The sequence below is a fragment of the Sesamum indicum genome, linkage group LG8, assembly GCF_000512975.1.
Source record: "Sesamum indicum cultivar Zhongzhi No. 13 linkage group LG8, S_indicum_v1.0, whole genome shotgun sequence".
In the NCBI taxonomy this organism is placed as follows: Eukaryota; Viridiplantae; Streptophyta; class Magnoliopsida; order Lamiales; family Pedaliaceae; genus Sesamum; species Sesamum indicum.
This window is the reverse complement of record NC_026152.1, coordinates 17716237-17736433: the sequence shown is the minus strand read 5'-3', so window position 1 is coordinate 17736433 and position 20197 is coordinate 17716237. Positions and strand designations below refer to the sequence as shown.

The window sequence follows — 20197 nt, the reverse complement described above, 5'->3', positions numbered from 1 at the left end:
AAATTCATTAATATTTAACTAATTATAGTTTAATTTTATTTGTGAATAATCTGACGTCACTTGAATTTATAATTATCAAAACAAGATAAAAAGAAAATAAATCATAAGTCGAGATTTAAAATTCATAATTTCAAATATAAGGGTTGTGAGAACCAACAAGTTTTGTATAATGTTTATTAGATTTTGTATTGTTCTATAAAATGTACACTGATGCACATAAGGGGTGTATGCAAAAACTTTGTAAAAGTAATGAATTTAATTGATTTAAAAAAAGAAAAAAGAAAAAGTTGTTTATAGTAAACGTTGGGAGTGTTTGTACACTCATTTTTTGAAGACAAAACTTACATAAATTCCCCATGAAAAATATTACCTAAACACCCGTAAGAGAATGCAGCTGGAATTATTCAAAAGATAAGGAGTATTTATGTAATTTGACTTAAGTTCAAGGATATATTATAATTTGTCCAATATTTGAATATGAATAGAGAGCTAATATAATTGCACCTGGACCACACTGACCTAATGAAAATGGGCTCGGCCCAATCATTAAAAGTAAAAATGTAAAAAGGAGTTCGGCCCAGTAGTACGAGTAGGCCCAAATATAGTTTTCGGTCGCCATAGTATCTAAGCAGGATGAGAAAGCAGCCGAAACGGCAGACGGGGCTTAATTTAGGGTTTTACTTCAAAACCTAAAACCTGAAAGATTTTCCCCTCTCCCTCTGTCTGATCGCTGAAGGTTCTTGCCAAAGATGCCGAAATCAAAGCGCAATAGGCCAGGTCTGTCCCTCTCTTGTGTCTTTTATTCTTTTCCTTCTTGAATCGATTCAAGTGCTGTAAGGGACTGCTATGTTTTCTGTTTGAGATTCACTTTGAATTCTGAACTTTGTTTTTTTGTTGGTGGACTATCATCTAGTGACCCTGTCAAAGACAAAGAAGAAAGGAAGGGAGCATAAAGAGAATGTAGTGAATTCGATACGAGATGCTGTGGAAAAGTACGATTCGGTCTACGTTTTCAGTTTTGAGAACATGAGAAATCTCAAGTTCAAGGAGTTCAGAGAGCGGCTCAAGTCTTCAAGCAGGTTGGAAGTATAACTATGTATTGAGATTTTTCAGTTTGAACAAGATTGGGATTTTCTAAGTGCATAAGATAAATGTTTGTTTATATAGTTAATTAGGAGCCATTTGAACCGCTGAAATTATGCACGATTTAACCATGAGCTTTGTGGTCTAGGCAAAGAGGTTTTGACTAATTTATAGCAAGGTTTTGTAAACTGGGACATGTGGTGTTGCGTATTTTGGAGAAAGCCTTTCATGGTGTTCAACTGTGGGGTATCAATTTCGTTCTCATAATTTCCGTTTCTAACTACACTGGAGATCTTGTGCTTGTGCACGAGGTAATTGTTTGAGATTTGGACATGCTGGTTCTTCTTTTACTTCAATTCTGGCCCGAACTGTAAGGTTGTGACTTGCATCACATGGCCGTGAGAAGGAAAATGATTAGATTTCTCCGAAGAGAATAGTCAATTAATGGTGTTTTCCACGCAAAGATGTCCTTTCTTTGGTCCATTTTTTTTTAAAAAAAATCTTATAGAATGTGGCTGCAATTCTCTCAAATCAGTGCGATTTCTGTTCTTCCATGAGTGGTGTAAACCATTATTTGCTGTCTTGTCTTAGTTGATGTTTTATTTCATTCCATGACAGGATGCTGGATAACTATAAACTAACCAATTTATGTATGCCTTCTTTTTCCCAGATTTTTTCTTGGGTCAAACAAGGTTATGCAGGTTGCCTTGGGTAGGTCTGTTGCTGATGAGATCAGATCAGGTCTTCATAAGATCTCTAAGGTAGGATGAGGCCTTTTTTATCTTTCTGAAAAGCGTAAGATGGGTGTATCCCTCCTATACACGTTTATTTAGGGGATTTCAGGATAAAGTATCATTTATGTTTTAGTTCTTCCCCTCATTTGGCAATCTGTTTTGCATTCAGCTTCTACGTGGAGATTCTGGACTCTGTTTCACTAGTTTGCCAAAAGAAGAGATCCAAAGGTTTGTCCTTGAGGTTTGAGCTGTTTTTCATGAAGCATGCTGACTGGAAAAATGTTTGTACATTAGATAGAAGTTCACTAAGGCTTTCTAATGTCTGACGGTGTTCTGCAGATGAGTTGATGACTATTCTTTACATAGTTATTAGCATGTGCATTAAAAAGCTGTAATATAATAGTTTTGCTTCCTTTTTGTTTTTTAATTAATTAAGGTAAAAGATCAGATCCTAGAATACTATGTGCATTGTAGTACTGACAAATTTGATTTTAAACTGTCAATCTGGTTTTGATGTTCAACAACCAATGAATTATTCCACACCCTTGATGATTCTGAGGAAATTATCAATTGAATAACATTTCTGTTTTTGTGTATCTTATGGTTGAGAAGGTGATAACTTGTTGAGTGGATAATACCAGTTTCTGTAGTTCTTAAGCTCTCGAGGTTGATTTATTTCTGTGGCTCTATAATTGAGAAGACCTCAGACGTTGTTGTCCATTTGTCTTTTGACGTGGCTAACCTATTTTAGTTTTTTTTTTCCCAGACTATTTGATGAATATGAAGACTACGACTTTGCTAGGACTGGAAGCACTGCAACAGAAACGGTATGTGGAAGACCTTAAAATATTAATTTTGTGGCATTAGGTGACTTTTGACGTGTTTGAAATTCACGCAGTCTCCTGCACTGATGGTTTAGAAATTTCCGGGGACACTCATGTTTGTACTCAAAAAAATAATGCAAGTGGCCTCCTTTAATTGATCGATCCTGTTGCAAAATCAATGCGTTAGAAAAAAATTAAGAGAAGGCTAATGAATTGCAACTCTAACCCATGCAGTTATATTATTCCTGAAACGTGGAGCTTAGAGCATCAATAGTCCTAGATATTTCTCATGTCTGGTTTATTCTTCAGGTGGAGCTTAAAGAAGGTCCTCTTGATCACTTCACCCATGAGATGGAACCCTTCTTGCGCAAACAGGGAATGCCTGTAAGGTTGAACAAAGGTTTGTCCTGTGTTTATCTTCGTAGCAGGCTTATGCATTGTATGTGTTCTATACACAACTTGCATATGGGTTTGCTCAAATGAAATTTGTGTTGTGCAGGAGTTGTGGAGCTTGTGTCAGACTTTGTTGTGTGTGAAGAAGGAAAACCGCTATCACCTGAGTCTGCTCGCATACTCGTATGTCTAACTTCATCATTTCCGTATACTTTTTGTTCCATATTTCTTGTGGTTTTACCACTAGAATCTGAAAGTACTTCTGTGTTGGAGCCTGGTAAATGCAATTTTGTCCTGTATAACTGAAATTGCCAAGTAAAGGTGCCTTACTAATCAAATATGTGAAAAGGTCTTGGTTTCTGATCTGGATTTGATACTTTCTATCATATATAACTGTGGGAATCATCATCATTGCATTTTTATTATTTATAAGCAAATTTCTGCATAGAAGAGTTTGTGACCTTTGGTTTTGCGGCTCACTTCCCTACAGCGTCTCTTGGGTATTAAGATGGCTACCTTCAAACTCCACTTAATATGCCGATGGAGCTCAGAGGACTTCGAAGTTTATAAAGAAGGGTTGGAAGATTCAGATGTTGAGTCCTCATAGGCTTCGGAAATTACAAAACTCTCGCCACTATGGAACACTCTACACGGCCGGGTTTGCAATTTAAAAGTGTTGAGCCTTGTGCATCCTGAAGTTTTGGCAATATTTGACTTATAGATGGATTATCTATTGTCAAATAGTTTTTGATAAAATGTCTAAGAAATCTATTTTTCGGTTTTAAGGGCTCTGAAATTTTCAGCAATAGCTTAGAAAATCCATTTTAGTTTATGTAATGTGAAAACTGCTCAGATTATTGAGTTGTAACATGATATTGAGTGTTGATTTATTTCTGCCATCCATATAGTGTGAACTTACAAGAGTCAATTCACGAAGGTGTTCTAGTTATTATTTTTCGAGAGCTTACCTTGATAGCAGTTTTATGGAAATATCATTTTAGATTTTCGTCTCATGATTTGCCGTTGGAGCGTAAATTTCTTGAGCGAATGATGAGACAATCAATTTGAGTTGTCCAGGTTGATGGATTAATTTAAGGATTCTCACTTGAATTTGAGGCTATTTCAAGTGGGTTGTGCTCATAAATATACCATACTTAAATTTGAAATTAAGATTTCCAAATCTGTAATTACAAACTTTGCGAATTTGTTCGAATAATTCTATATTACAATTTTTTTTAAATTATGAACTATGTTTTGTAGAATGTGAAGAGATTTTCTATATTGCAAATAAATAACAAGTACTAAGTTTCAAATCTTCGAAAATCGATCTATGTCCCACTGTTTAAGGTCTTATGCCCCCTACCACAGACCCTGAGTACCCAACCGGTTCTCTGTTATTTTCGCTTCTGAAGTGTATGCATCTCTTGTCAAAGTAAATATACATGCTTCCAGAACTAAGCACAATGCGTCTTCAGTCTTCGCATATATTCCTATTTAAGGGTCCGGAGTGCTGGGGAAACTGAAACCAAAAAAATGGCAGCAGTTCCAGTCCAGGCTCTGAGGTGACCATTACAGCCTATAGTCTTCTCCATAATGGAATAGTGATGTACGAACACACTAGATTAAGAGAGACATGGAAAGAAATAATCTACTATTCAATGCAATGAGCTCCTTACAGAAAGCAAACTCTCTATCCATTCAGAGTTTACATTCCCAAAAAGAACACAAGAATTACAGAGTGTGCATCTGGCTCAGGAAAGGGATGATGCTAGTTCAGCTTTTTTCTCTTCCAGAAGCTTCAACTCATTGCGCCAGCCTTCTAACTTGGCCACCTTCTCCAATTGTTCTGGCTTCAAATCTTTCTCTGCACCTTTCTGCTGTTGCGCTTCAGTCAGCCGAATCTAGAGAGAAGCCCACAGAGAACCATGGAATGATATATTATTTGAAGGATCCTATTGTTTTGCTAACAGAAGCAATAAAAATTACTATATTATTTCATACAAATCACAAACAGAAGATGGATTTAGAAGTCAGTAATAAGGTCTATTTCAGCTCATCCTTGTTCAATGCTTAATGCTTCTCCATGTCTTTCTGCATTGCAATGATCAAACAGTGCTCAAAGAGCTTATACTGCATGCAAGAATATAATACTAATACTAACGAAAGCTTAATTATCAGAAGAATCCAAAATTCTTTGGTTTTTTGGGTTGGAGAGTATCATAATAGATACAAGCTCCACAAAGAGATGATAAGATAATTGTATATCTGGCAGATGAATTAATCCTGATATGAGTGCTGCATATGCCTCGAGCATAAGATCAGAATTTGAGTCATAAAAGTTGGACAGTACAATGCAAAACATCATCTCCATTAGACACTTACCTTCTTTTTTAGTGCTCGAATCTTCTTATCAATATCTTGAACTTGATCCACTGGAGCTGAACATTCAGTTGAATCAGAAGGAGGTGTGACCAAAGAGGCACTTCCAGAAAGAGAGAGCCCATTCATCTTTGATGCAATTGACTCTACATTTTCTGGCAGGTAACTTGAACCATCAGCAGATGAGACATCATTTTGCTCTGAACTCTTACCCTTGTCAAGGGCAGCCTGAGACCAACAATATATCCTGAAGTTAGAGAATCAATACAAAAGTAGCAATAAATCGATAAGCACTATAAATTAAGTCTACCAGGAAATGATCGACATGCAAGGTAATAGATGTTTAGAAGCTTATAAGATTCAAAATAAGACATTAGGAGCTAAGCTCCCTTTAAGAAAAAAACAGAGGCACTAACTTATCAGTAAGATCATATCAAGCTTCTTCGATTTTAATTATATTAATTACAAATGACCATACTAACATCTCATAAACTTTATAAATTCTATTACTTTGTTTTATCCAAATAATTTATGAGCTTATTTTTAAAATAAAAGCTAATATGTTTTTAAGCTTAAAAAATATCTTATAAGATGTATGAGCTAATAAAAATATCTAAATAAGTTTAGGCAAACACATCTAACAATCCAAATCATTCTAAAGCTAATACATGTAGCAATTTGATTTGGTCAAATTAATTAAGCATGAAATGAACTGCTCAGGTCCAAGTGAAAACAAACAACAATGAATAGGGAAAACATCCTCCCCAAAACATAAGGAGTGGCAGGCATCTAGTTCTGAGTAGGTTCTATGAAATTTTAGTTATTGAGTCAAATGAAATGTCTTCAAAGAGTAATCATTGCAAATAATCATTAGGTATTTAGTAAAGTAAAACGTACTTTGACAACTTCGAAATTGCTAATTGTGTCGGATAGGTACAAAGTCTTGTTTTACCCTTATCAGCTTGCTAGAAGGGCACAACAGGGTATCCATTATACCTTCTGGTTTACGAGATCAAAATAGGGCAGGTGGATAGCCATGAAAAGTGTGATTCTCATGAGGAAGGGGAAAACCCCTTTCCACTTCAACCATGAAGTTGATCATAACCTAAACAGGAATAAATGGTTACGAGAATCGGAAAATAATTCCCCCGTAGTATTGTGGAATTACTGCAGTTATATTGATTTTTCCTACTATTGCACCATTGCTTCACCGTACCAAACATCAGTCATACTCTTTAATGGGGATACACCAGCCTTAATGACATTACTTAAATGTCAGTCATTTTGGATGATCGAGCTGAATATGAAAATACTCGGTCAAGATGAACCATACCTCCAGAGATTTTGCTCTTATTGTGCACTTGAACAGTAACTGAAACCTGAACCAACATTTTTTAGTTCATTATGTTCTCCACAATTGTTCTTGGTTTGTTTGAAGCTTTCTTTTCAAAGCATTCTTTCCACAACTATATCAAGGACGATTCTCTCTCAATCTTTGCGAAATGATACCGGTAAAAAGCATATGCCATGTACAGAGTGCGCATGTCTGTTACCTAGATTTGACTTTTATTTTTTTCAGAACTGACCATATATCTTAGAGAACCAGCCAAAAACTTTACAGAGATCAGTAAACTCTACAGCCTATTGCTTCACTATTTTGACAAATTGAAAACTTTGGTAGTTGATCTCACACGAAAATTGGATAAAAAGAAATTTGATCCTTTAATATAAGGTCAAGAGATAATTATTCTGTGTCTGACCAGTTAACTTAATGGCAAGTTAAAATGGATTTTTTTTTTTTGCTCACGTATGAAACATATTACCAAAAATTCTTTGCTCTTCGCTCCAAGTTAATCAGTTTTCTCATTTCATTTCATCATCTATTACAAGTTTTCCAGGGCAGAAACAGACGTTAGATATTCTTTATTCCAAAGTGAAGTTTTGCCACCAGCAACTCTAAACACTCTTTAGATACTTTCTGGAGCTTGACAACTGGTCTATTCACATTATTCAAGTGAGCTGACAGAATACTAGGAGTGGGGACAGCCGACATTTATGGTAGAACCAAGTGATAACATTACAACTAGCAGCAATTCTTTTGTTCAACATAACTCACGTAAAACAAGACGAAGCCTTTAATAGAAACTTATATGATCAAAATCTGAAAGATGAAATATATATTTTACTAACCTGCTGACGCTTCTCTTTCTTTCTCTCATTCCTCTTAGCAGATTTCGACTTCGGTTTCGGCTCCACCACCGTATCATATCCCGGTGGCACCTCCTGAGTCGCCGCCATCTCCTTCCTCCACTGCCACCATCACAACCAACCCCACTGAAAAAAACACTCTGAAAATTACCAAACACAATACTTAATACCTGAAATCATAACTACTCACAAGTGAGCCTTTCGATTGGTATATGGCGACTTCGTCTTGAGGAACATAACCCGCCCGAATCCTAATAGGCTTGCGGAGGGTCCCGTCGGGGCGTCGGGTCGGGGCCAGGATTCTCTCCTTTTCTTTTAGGGTTTTGCCCAGCTCAGCCGCCAAATGCTTGACGTCCTCCGCCCCTCCATTAGCGCCGCTCTCCATGCCTAGCTTTTGATATTCGATTGTTATGGACAAAAAGCTCGATACGGGAGTACTCAATTAGCGATTAATTAGAGAGAGAAAGGGAAATGATTATGGTATTGGTGGCCATTGTCAAAGAGTAGCAGCAACTCAACAATTGAAGTGCAGGAGGTTTTATAATTGTCAGAGGGAGAGACAAAGAGACAAAACAGTACGGAACGGGCCGGATGTTCTAATGTTGTGGGCCTCTTGTCCACCTATGGGCCATGGGGCCCAATTCCTATATCAAGGTGTAAAATTCATTGGAGGAGTTGGATTTGGGCTGGATTTGCCTTGACTGGTACAATCATTAATATGTTGAAGTGGGCCCTGTCTGAGCCAATTCTACCTTAATATTTAAAAACTTTATTTTTTTGAAATAAAATTTAATATTTTATAAGTTTTAAAGCATTTTATAGAATATATGACCTTATAAGATTTTTTAAATAAATTTATCCAAATACTCTATTATTTCAATATACTATTTTTAAAATATTAAAAATACAAAATATTTTAAAATTTATGCCCGCCCATTAGTTGTTTAACGATATGGACAATGAGTGAATATATTGTAAACGATTTCGAAAAAAATTGATGGCTAGAGTAGCATAACTCCTACACCAGTCTCAACCTTAGACATGAACTTACATTTCTCGTACATTAATACATTATTGCGTATTTAGTGTGTAGATTCGTTGATGGGGCTAGGATCTTGTGAATAAGTTTGTAGAGGTGGTTTATGAGTCGATCTATTGATGATAGTGTACCGCACAAGTTTCGAACTGTTGTTGTTTTTTTTTTTTTTTTTTCCAGATAGTATTAATATTCTAAAATTTTATCTTTTATTTTTTTCTTTTAAAAATGTCTTCTCGTAACTTGCAAATATGATTCCTTAAAGTTGTAATAGTACATGTTGTTAGTAGTGGTCCTTAGTGATAATTGAAACATCCAAGTGATGAAACAGAGGAGTAGCTCGTGCGGTCCAAGAATTAAAACAAATAGAATAAAAAAAAGATGGCAGAAACAAAAAACTTGATGTCGTATCACAATGTAAAGGAGTAGTACTTCTCCTTTTATGTTTTTGTTGCGGTAATGTTGTAATGATGACTATTGTTTATTTTCAATGAAAAATGGATGGGGACTCCAAAAAGCCTCCCCACCTTCGGGTGTTTATTTAAAAAAAAAAATTAAACATGCCCATAACCAATATTAAATTTAAAAAAAATCATTATCGAAACAACGAAAAATATCTCCGAATGCATACAATCAATGTCCAAATGTGACATTATTACTTTACTAATAATATATCTCAATTTCTTGGAACGACAGCAAGAAAAAGGGGAAAAAATCAATAGCAAATTTTACATTATCTGAACGTACCATGACAAAATCCCACGTGAGGTGGTCGTCTCTAACACTTATGATGTTGGAGAAATAACATCATTCAACATCTTTATACAAAAACCAAGAAACAAAATTCCTTTTGCTTTTATCCAAACACCATCTTTCCAAAACTAGATTTTGCACAAAATGTACTAAATTTCGACTTGTAAAAGGCATATTTCCTGATAGTTCATTCCTACTTTTGGCACCTAACAATTGGGAATTTTTTTTTGGTTCGGATTCAATTTAGTTCAGTTAAATCAGTCGATATACTTGTTATGTGATTGATCACTTTTCATGAACTGTACACCAATTATACAATAAATTTACTGCACTTATCATATAATTAGTTCAAATTCAATTAAGTCGGGTTCGTGTTAGAAATTTACCACAGCAAACATATATTGTTAGTAGAAGAAATCCACACAAGACTATTACAAAGTAAAACAGATATTTGAGTTTAGGCCCATTACAAGCGGGCCAGGGCCTTCTAGCCTAAGCTGGTATGTGTACATAAAGTGGGCCCATTACAGGTTTGGGCTTCGAGAATTTAGTTTGTCTCTCGATCGGCCCACATTAGCTGCTGCGTAAGTCACACTGTTGTATCAAAGAAGTTCTAAACCGCCGGAGTCCGACAACGCCATCCGATGGCGACATCGACGACGGCAACGGAAGCAATGAGGACGAAACCAATAGCAGTTTTTATGGCTTTTGGAACTAAAGGCGATGTTTACCCCATAGCTGTAACGTGTCTTTTCTTTTTTCCTTCTTATATTACTGAATATATTGGAGTGGAGATTTATTGCTTTAATAATTAGCTGTGGCTTGTGGTTTTCCTCTGTAGGCAATAGCTGCAGCTTTTGCTTCCGATCAGCGGCAGTATGAAGTTGCATTTGTAACTCATTCCGCACACGAGGTTGGGTACATAACTACATGATTGTGAAATATATTTGTTTTGTGTGTTTATTGTATTTGATTGGCAAAAATGAAAAGGGGGAAGTGAATGGATTGTCTTACCAGAGACGTTGATCATCAAGAACTTGGTTAGCCAACTGATTTCCAAATTTCCTAACAAAGTCTATTAGCTAGCGAAGAGTTTGACGTCCTGAGCGAAGGTGCCTGTAGCTGAGTGATCAAACTGCAGATATTTATTGTAAATAAGAAACATAGCCCCTTCAACCACAATCTCAAGCAGTTGTTTTTAACTTACTGTTCCACAGAGAAAGCCGCCAAGGATTCTGCATGTTCTGGCAGCATGGAAGAATTAAGGTGTCAATTGCATTTGTGGTGGGCACTAACCTTGTGGTCTAAATCATAATACCAAAGCCATTTTCTCAGAAGCCTTAAAGTTTGCCCCATTGAAGTTAATTTTAAAGTCTACTTCATATCCCTGCCGAAATCCTGCCTATATTGTGCTTTTAAGATTGAAATAAAGTAGTGTATTAGGTTTAGCAGCTTTAAGCATTATTATGATAATATCACTTTGGTTCATTGTTTTTTTTCTTTGCAGAACCTAAAAGGTCATTTAGGTGCAAAAGGAGTTGCATACTATCCAGTTTGTTCGCCACCCGTTTTGTCTTCTCAGCAACACGATGATACTGGAGGTTCTGCAAGCGTGTTCTTTCTTTTGGTCGAAGCTTTTTAGAAAGTCTAGTTTCTCTTAGGTCGTAGATGCTTCACATGTATGTTCAATTCATACGTCTGGAGATTTCCTTCAAATTAGCATGCAGTTTGCCCCTTGGGATTTAGAAATTCTAGTTTCTCTTAGGTGGTAGATGAATTTATAGGTCTGGTAGATTTCCTTCAAAATTAGCATGCAGTTTTGTAAATTTTTCATCTAATTCATATATTTTACTGGGCTCTACAGGGTCGTCATTTTCTCTGCAGAAGAAAGAAATCACAAGAAAACATAGACAAGAGTGTCTTTCAATTGTTGAAGCAATATATGGAGGGGGCCCAATCTTGGATGGTGATCTTATCATCATAAATTTCTTTGCACTGGTAAATCCTTAGCAAGATTGGTTGCATTCTTGATGCTCTTTGTATTTTGTTTATCTACAAACATGATGAATGTAAAGCTGAAAAAAAAATCTCAATCCCTATGAATATGGTACTAGCCAGGCCTATTAATTCAGACTTAGTTATTGGTTTCTGACAATGGCGAGACAAGGAAATTAGGTTCCTTATAATTATATGTGAAACAAAGACTGAGATCACGTGCAGGCTTACATAATTCTTAAAGAAGGCTGGAATTGTGTCTGAATTTTGTAATGGCTAGTGTATGGTGTCTTGCTCGTATTTGCTTTGTATTGCAATGTAATACAAGTGAAATTAGGTAACTGGCTGAACATTGAATTCAGTTGGCACCTTATACAATTTGCTAGTATTTGAACTAGTTTGAGCAAATAAATTTTTTTTTTATTTTATCAAATAAGTTACTGTGAAACAATTCTGTATTTTCTTCCCTGATAGCTAAGAGTCAGTGACTAGTACTCTAAATGCAATATAGTTGGAGTGTTCCCCAAATTAAGTTCTCTTTCACTTGTGTTCAGGAAGGTTGGATTCTTGCGGAACTTTTTCATGTTAATTGTGTTGTTGCTGCTCCTTATCTCGTTCCATACAGGTATAACTTCAATTAAAATTTCACATTGCAAAACGTTAGTCTGTTTGGAGTCAATTTGAAGGGGAAGTTGGATTTGGAAGAATATGGCTTGGATTTGGAAATGTTGGAGGTTAGAGGGAAATAGAACTGATTATGATTTTCTTTGACTTGTTTGTTGTTTCAGAAAACAAGGACAATAATGTAAAAACACATTCTCATCCTTAGTTGTAAATCCCGATCCCATCAAATCCCATTTTTTTTTGCAGGACTCCGCTCAACTAAGAATTTCTAGTTAAACCCATCAAATCCTTATATAATTTTGTAAATGAGTTTATTCATTCCAAATACTAAAATAGGTTTTGGAAATCGAGATCCCTTGAATACCAATTAAATCCTTTCTTGCTGAACACCCGTTTTATTTACTTGTTTTCATAAATATAGATGTCTTGGCATATGTTAGTCCTTGTTGCTCTTTAATTACATATTTATCTAATCAAAAGTTCAGAAGCTTTAGTTTAGCACTTTGGAAGTAGAGCTGCTTATGGAATGTCAAGCCCAGCCTTAAGCATCCAATTAGGTGCATATATAATGTGAGTGACATCTGAATACAGCTATCTGATGATTGTGGCTGTCGTCTATAGTTTAACGAGAAGGAACTAAATCATGACGGTCACCATGTATGCATAAACGCTAATGATTGAGCTAAGAGTCTGGGAGGTGTTTAAAGTAATCACATTCCTAGATGTCTAAAATCACCCCACATATGTTGGGCAGGAATTTGATACCCTGATGTCCTATGAAAATTTGATTTCCTGATGCATAATATGCTGATTTTGTCCCTTCTCTTTTCCTCTCTCCCTCTCACTCTGTGTGTCCGCAGATGCCTGTTTGTGTTTCTCCTCTCTTAGTTGTGTACTTTTATTTTCTTGTGCACATGTACAAAGAACAGCATTTTTAAATTTTCTTTTGCTCATAAAGCCCTATGCATTTCTTATATAATGATTCTACACTTAACTCTCTCCTACTCATACATTTTAGCATAGAGAAGAGTTACAGTAACAAAATGCCTAAGTTCTACTTTTTATGCAATCCAGCGCACCCTCTTCATTTGAACGCCAATTTAGGAATGAACTTCCTCTTCTATACAAATATCTTCGAGAAGCTCCAACTGGTAAGGTATGCAATCATACTTCTTTCAGCTTCATATACCTTTAATGAAATATCTTTTTCGTTCATCATCTATGGATTAAGATTTGGTTGGCTTCATTTTTTGATTAATTCTTGCCCTTACATTGTTCAACCTTTTCTTTAGGATAAATTACAACGAGCTCTCCTGAAGTTTGGATAGTAACGAATACCCCATCATTGTTTAAAAAATTACGAATACCCCCTCATGTTCGATAAAATTATGTAATCCTTGGATGTAGGTTTAGAATTGCCAACTTTGCCCTTGCTGTATTCTTTTTTTTTTCCTTAAAAAGTAAAAAAATTATAAAAAAATTGAACCAGGTGGATGGAAAATTTTGAAAAATAAATAAAATTATAATCATTAGTCCACAAGGGCATTTTGGTCGTTCACCACAAAAAATGGATGGAAAATTTTGAAAATAAAATTATAAAATTATAAAAAAATTGAACCAGGTGGATGGAAAATTTTGAAAAATAAATAAAATTATAATCATTAGTCCACAAGGGCATTTTGGTCGTTCACCACAAAAAATGGATGGAAAATTTTGAAAAATAAATAAAATTATAATCATTAGTCCACAAGGGCATTTTGGTCGTTCACCACAAAAAGCGGATGGAAACTTAACGGAGACTAACGGATTGGGCTAATTATTAGACGGCCTTAAAATCAGAGGGTATTGGTAATTTTTCAAACAAGTGGGTTTTTGTAATTATTGCAAATCTCAAGGGAGCTCGTTGTAGTTTGCCCTTTTCTTTATTGTCAACTTCATAATAATGTAGTCTTAAGGTCAACAGATCAGAGAAGCAACATCTCTCTCACTCACCCCAGATATCTTCTTTGTCTTTGATTTTTCTTTTATTTTCTGTGGAGCTTAGTTGGGATTGGGGAAGAGTTGTTCTTTTGATGATTGTTCAAGTTTTGACTAAGGTTTCTGCTACATTTTATCATAGATTGGGTGGGAAGATGTTATCCATTGGATGTGGCCACTTTTCACTGATGACTGGGGAACGTGGAGAAGCTATGATCTAGAGTTGAGCTTCTGGCCCTTTACGGTTGTTATTGCAGCCACTAGAAGCTCTGTTGAATCTTTTGTTTATAAAAGTGATGATGTTGAATGAATATTTACTAATATAATGGCCATTGATCTGTTGCATGGTTCTAAACTAGGATCCAGTAACTGGTCTTCCAACATGGCACGAGAGGCCTTCAGCTCCACTCCTACTGTAAGAGTATTTTCCACTAAACTTTAAATCAATATGAGTTTCTATTTTATCTTTTACTGTTTGCTGGATAGACAACTTTATGGAAAGAACATGATAAGAAGCTTCTATAATGTATACGGAGAATAAGTAGCACTCCACTTATTCATGTTGCGCAATTGGTAAAATAGGCATGTTTGGAACATTAATCATTTCGTGTTTATTGTCATCCATTTGCAATATCTCTGCATACTATTCCGTAGTTTCCCTTGATGTGGACATTTTTATTGGTCTTTGACCCTTTACTGGCATGGATGGGCAGGTACGGCTTTAGCCAAGAAGTTGTTGAGTGCCCTGGTAATTGTTATAAGTTTTTGCCCTTCAGAATCTACTGCAGATGACGGCATAATGTAAATGACATATGAAAGAAAGAACTAATTTGATTTTTTCCCTTTATAAGTGACTGTTTCAAACTCTAAATGCTAGTGCAAGAATATGATACTATCACTTGAGTTCCAAGTATCACTGTAGAGGTTTATTTGCTAAGGATAGCTGATTATGTTATTCTCATTTTGCACGTAACCTTTATGTAGTCGGATATTGTTGTCGGGTATAAATTTAATATCCAGTCAATAAAAATTTCGTCGTGTGTTTTTCATTAACAAAGGATATAGTTCCCATTCTAATCTTCACCCTATTTCTTTTAAGTTTCTATGTCTTAAACTTCTACTTTTTCTTGTTCACTGCACACATTCTCGTATTATTGTAGGTTACTGGCCATCAGCAGTTCGTGTTTGTGGTTTTTGGTCTTTCCCTTCTGAATGGCAATTCTCTTGCACTGGATGTGCAGAAATATCATCTTTGATTTGTTCGGGGAAATTGAATGCTGAAGATGAGCTATGTTTGGTTCATGCCAAGTTAAAAGAATTTCTGGGTTCTTCAGAAGAGCAACCTATTTTCATAAGTCTGAGTTCTGTTGGAAGGCAAGTGTACATCAATGAGCTGAAATTCTTCTTTGTTTCTGGTTATGTTTATTTACACAATCTATGGAGAGAATTACATTCTCTGATCTCTTTCTTATATCTGTTGGCTTCGGCAACTTGTAGCAGAAAGGTACTACATGTTCATTCTTAAAAGAAATGACACAGCCTTCACCGATGATTAATGTTTGAATTAGGCTCATCATAATATCTTATTTTCTATAGGCTAAATATATATCATTTATATAGACACAAAAACAGTTCAAATACTTGCATGTGGTGTGATCTTTCAGAGGAATCTGCCAATACATTGTTGTTCTATCAATACATAGTTTACTGGCCAAAATGTGAGTGATTGCAGATGATTCATGAGCAGAATAAATGATGTTTAGAATATGTGTCATTATCTATTATTCAAACTACTAACTATGGACACTGTAACTTCTATCCATGAGACATACTTGAGGAAGTATGTGGGTTATATTACTTTTTGAAATTATGACTCCAGAAGGTACTTTGCACTTTGATTGTAGGTAGGAATTATACATTTGACGACTTATTTCATTAATGGAGTTCCTTATCTGCAGCATGGGTTACTTGAAGAATCCCCAGTCTTTCCTTCGGGTCCTTGGGAATGTTTTGAGTATCACAAGTCACAGATTTATTCTTCTGACAGCTGGATATGGACCTTTAGATGCTGCTATCAAGATGTTTGCACAGACACCATCATCAACTTCCGAACAAACGCAACCTGGTGAAGTTCAGAGTTGGCTATTTGATGGCCGACTTTTTTGCTTTTCCGGGTCGGCACTCGCAAAAGGCTCAAATACATAATTGCACCAGTTTGCAGTGTATTATTGTTCATACCGTTAGGAATTGTCTGTCAGCCGTTGTCTAAACTTTATCCATGACATGCATTATTCAGCCATCTAAGTTAAGGTGACATTGAACAATTAGTGACACATAGGAAGATGCAAATAACATGTTCAGTATTTGAAAAGAAAGTGAGCAAACGAAAAGAATTTATTTCTGCTTGAAAACATAACTATTTTAGACGTCAATGGTCTTTGCTTGAACTTGATTATGATGAAGTAAAATAGCTCTTAGAGTTATAAAATTATAATATAGCAAACTAGTAGCATGCAAACAAGTGGCGCATACATATAGATCCAGAAGTACGAAACCGGGATGATTCCAGAAAATGTTGTATCTAAACTATGGACATTATTGGACATTTGAAGTTTTATTGTTTGAACAATTGATAGGGAGGAGATCACTTAATTTTACCTGTTGTTTAGTTGTAGGGGATTTGTCTCTAGTGATAGAGTCAGTTTGGTTTCTAGGACTGACAATCTATGTTGTGACTACTAAATAATACCAAGTGGAGGGTATCATTGATCTTCCATAATCTTCATTGAGAGAGCTTTATTTTCCATTCAGTTGACTCGTCTGTAAATATCTTTTTCTATGCATGTGTGGTTAGACTGCTGAGATTTTGCATCAAACTGAAATCTTTTTTTTTTCTTCTTATATGAAAGTGCTATACCATACAACTGGCTATTCCCAAGATGTGCGGCTGCTATCCATCATGGGGGAAGGTGATGTTTCCCGGAACCTTTACTTCCCTTCAGGTTTATGAGTATTGTTTGAAATATTTAAATCCTAAACCATTTCTTATTTTTTCAATTCTTACTTTTTATTTTCAGTGGATCTACTGCCGCTGCTCTGCACGCAGGAATTCCTCAGGTTTGTTGTGTAATTGGGCTTGGTGTTCACCAACTCATGTTTGTATTTTTTAATATCGTGTTGTAAAGTTGCTAAGGTCCAGTTAAAATGAGGGGTCTTCACCCAGTAGATGAAGTTATTCCTGAGAATACTAGCCGTGTTTGTTCAAAGTTCTTTAATTGGATGATCTTCGGTTCTGAGGCTTTAGAAACTGATTTTACTCTGGACTTCTGAAGCTTGTTTTTAACAAGGATAGCTGCCGGGGAAAATTATTATTAAGAATTCTAACAGATATTTGGCTGTGAAAAAATTCTATAATTTCCATTGATGATACCTGAGGAAGCTTGTCTAATCCTATTATGATATTTCTAATAAAAGTTGACTGTTTTAGGAAACCTCACTTGGCAGGTGATTATTTTCTGCTGAATATGTTTGATACTTTCTAAATCTAAAATCACTAGCTTCTGCATCTCTGAAACAGCACAAGAGCAGAAATCTGATTGATATCTGATTACAGGTTATCTGCCCGTTTATTCTGGATCAATTTTATTGGGCAGAGAGGATGTTTTGGCTAGGTGTTGCCTCAGAGCCCCTAAAAAGTTCTTCCTTACTCCCAGATAAAGGTGATGAGAGTTGTATATTAGAAGCTGCAAATATGCTCGTGGGAGCAATTAATTATGCATTGTCTCCCGAAGTCAAATTGCATGCAAAACAAATTGCTAAGAGAATATCCACCGAGGTAATATTCATTAGTTAGACTAATGGTGCATTTGTTGGTGGCTTTTTGGTTGATACTGTATGATTATGTTGTATAAAATTACTGCATTAACTCTTAGTAACAAGTTAGCCTCAACTCCTTGCTAGTTTTAACACCAATGATGGTGAAAACTTGGAAGGATAGAGAACAAGTAGTGTCAGGTGGTCGGTTACATATGAGCTCCAAGGCCTAATTAGATTTCTCTACACTACTCCCGTTCTTTTATTTATAATCTCCTAGGTCGTGCTACTATCTTCACAATTGTCAATAACTATCTTGAGGATTCTAGAATAATGTCAAGATGCACGCAACAATTTGTTATTAGTATAAGAACCTATCATGCTGGAAACTTGGAACACAAACTTTTTAGAGAGAGTAATCAGGCTAGTTTTTCCTGCTCTAATTCCATTTGTATACTTTTTGCTACCATTAAGTCGCTATGTCGTGATGCTGGGTCTTGCAATCGGGTTTTGTAGGTTTCTAGCATTAGAGTTTGGACTGATGATGTGACTTCTCAAACCAGATGTTACTCCTGTAGTACAATTTTTCTGTGAATAAATCTGGTATAAAATCAGTGATAACAGACTGAAGTCTGGCTGGATGGTCGACGTTGCTGATTTAGAAATCAGCAATTATTTGGCATTCCTTTCAATCCATTTCTTCCTTGAATTTGAGAAAGAAAACTTATCTAATTGCAATAATTTTGTAAGCATTGCAAATGAGTATTGGTCACTGACTCCTGCATGTGTTTTTAATTTCTCAGGACGGGGTTTCAACAGCTTTGCGGATAATTAAAGAAGAAATTCTCCATATAGATGCTACTAACTGATGCAACCTATTCTTTTACAGCTCAGTTTCTTCAGGTTGGCCTATCGACATGTATGTTTTCTGATCTTAATTTTCATATCAATCAGTACCTTAATTCCTTCATAAATTTGGTAAAGGTTGAGCATCTGCCTGTTGATACATGAACAACTAATGTAGGCTGTGTAATCAGTTACCACTTCCTGCAAGCACCCTGTTTTTGTTATCTTGATTGCAATGTGTAAAATTATTTGCAGGGAAGACTTTCTTATCGATAAAAGAAGTGATATCTTCAAACGAAATTTGCTAGTTGCCCTTGTGACTAACGTTTCTTGAAGAGTCCACTGAACTATTTCTCCAAAATGAGCTGTCTTGTTTTCAACTAAGGTAGCATTTGACTAGGAAAACGAAGCCAGAATCTGTTACCTGTTTCTCTTCCATTAATTTTGTATTAGGTGTGTAGTAATTCCAAATGGAGGACTAGAAAATGAAGAGGACCGCAGTTTTTTGCAGTATTTTTGACGACTTTCGACCATTTTACTTTGTGTGAAATGGAGTCTTTTAAGTCATCGACTTATGTTGGTTGTTGACACAGTTGGTATGCTGGTGGAGCCACTGCCAACTAACACCATTAACATGACTTGTTCTTCAGTGGACAGTCCAGTGCCGAATTCAATTCTTTTTTTTTTTTACTGGAAGTCTCGAGTTTGAATTTTGAGTATGTGCGTGGTGAGAATTAAAAAAGAAAATTAGTAACAGGACTTGGGATGAAGAAGATGAACGGTATACTTTGTTCTCGTGTATTTTTTCTTTTTTTTTCATTCTTGATTGTAGTGGTTCAGTTAAAAAACCACAAATTTGACTAACTCAAGTATCAAAAAATTGCAAGAGTACCAAATTAGAGACTTTTATTGAAGTTATTTTTTTTCCGTTTAAATTAATTTATCATAGTGATTATTTGATATTTTGAAATTACTAAACTTTTGAATCTCAGCACTTATCATATTATGATTCATATTGTTCAATTAATTTTTGTAAGAAACTGATCAAATTATTTATCTTTTTACTAAAAGAAATATAGTTAAATTGCGGGGTCGATTGGAATGTTCATTCCGTGACACATGGAGTGTATGCTGTAATGGTAATTTAAGATAATTACAATGCCCTCGTATGCCTTCCTAGGAATATTCACATACATGTGTGTGATATAGATTCATAATTATTTCCGTTGCTTTTAGTTCTTAAAATTGGAGGGCTTGCACTGAAGTCCCTTACCACACATCTAATAATAAAATTTCATATTCTAAACACTTTTTTAATGCAAACAATCTTATAATAATGCAAATAAGATAAATTATTTTAAAAATAGAGCAAGGTATATTATTTTTTTTATAAGAAGGTAATTTGCTCGTTGGTAATTTCACAGTGAGGTAAATTATATTAAATCTTTTGTTTTATATGGATCAAGTGAGTAAATATCAAATAATATAAATTATATCAAAATATAATATAGGTCCTACATTCAAATAATTTA

General features: G+C 35.4%; 3 protein-coding genes across 11 annotated transcripts; 2 read left to right on the top strand and 1 right to left on the bottom strand.

The window, feature by feature from the left end:
• On the top strand, positions 624–3988 carry LOC105169163 (mRNA turnover protein 4 homolog). Its single transcript, XM_011089480.2, has 8 exons — positions 624–777; positions 914–1079; positions 1754–1844; positions 1987–2045; positions 2584–2644; positions 2951–3041; positions 3141–3217; positions 3525–3988. Exons 1-8 carry the CDS (start codon positions 750–752, stop codon positions 3639–3641), a joined length of 690 nt encoding a protein of 229 aa, XP_011087782.1. The 5' UTR covers positions 624–749; the 3' UTR covers positions 3642–3988.
• LOC105169162 (partner of Y14 and mago) lies at positions 4490–8145 on the bottom strand. Its single transcript, XM_011089479.2, has 4 exons — positions 7812–8145; positions 7604–7723; positions 5417–5641; positions 4490–4935 (listed from the first exon to the last, which is right to left on the bottom strand). The coding sequence occupies exons 1-4, from the start codon at positions 8004–8006 to the stop codon at positions 4786–4788; spliced, it is 690 nt and encodes a 229-aa protein (XP_011087781.1). The 5' UTR covers positions 8007–8145; the 3' UTR covers positions 4490–4785.
• On the top strand, positions 9896–19321 carry LOC105169161 (sterol 3-beta-glucosyltransferase UGT80B1). 9 transcript variants are annotated; one of them, XR_002287598.1, is made up of 16 exons: positions 9896–10150; positions 10252–10323; positions 10918–11011; positions 11275–11408; positions 11960–12030; positions 13104–13185; positions 14149–14250; positions 14366–14421; positions 14720–14754; positions 15167–15380; positions 15965–16180; positions 16916–16975; positions 17084–17123; positions 17620–17841; positions 18623–18738; positions 18921–19321. XR_002287598.1 is itself a non-coding variant. In XM_011089476.2 (16 exons), exons 1-15 carry the CDS (start codon positions 10055–10057, stop codon positions 18686–18688), a joined length of 1560 nt encoding a protein of 519 aa, XP_011087778.1. In that variant the 5' UTR covers positions 9896–10054; the 3' UTR covers positions 18689–18722; positions 18921–19321. The 9 variants fall into 9 exon arrangements, 6 of the variants coding, with proteins under 6 accessions (XP_011087778.1, XP_020551612.1, XP_020551613.1 ...); XM_011089476.2 differs by having other exon boundaries at positions 18623–18722; XR_002287599.1 differs by lacking the exon at positions 18921–19321 and having other exon boundaries at positions 17720–17841; positions 18623–18914.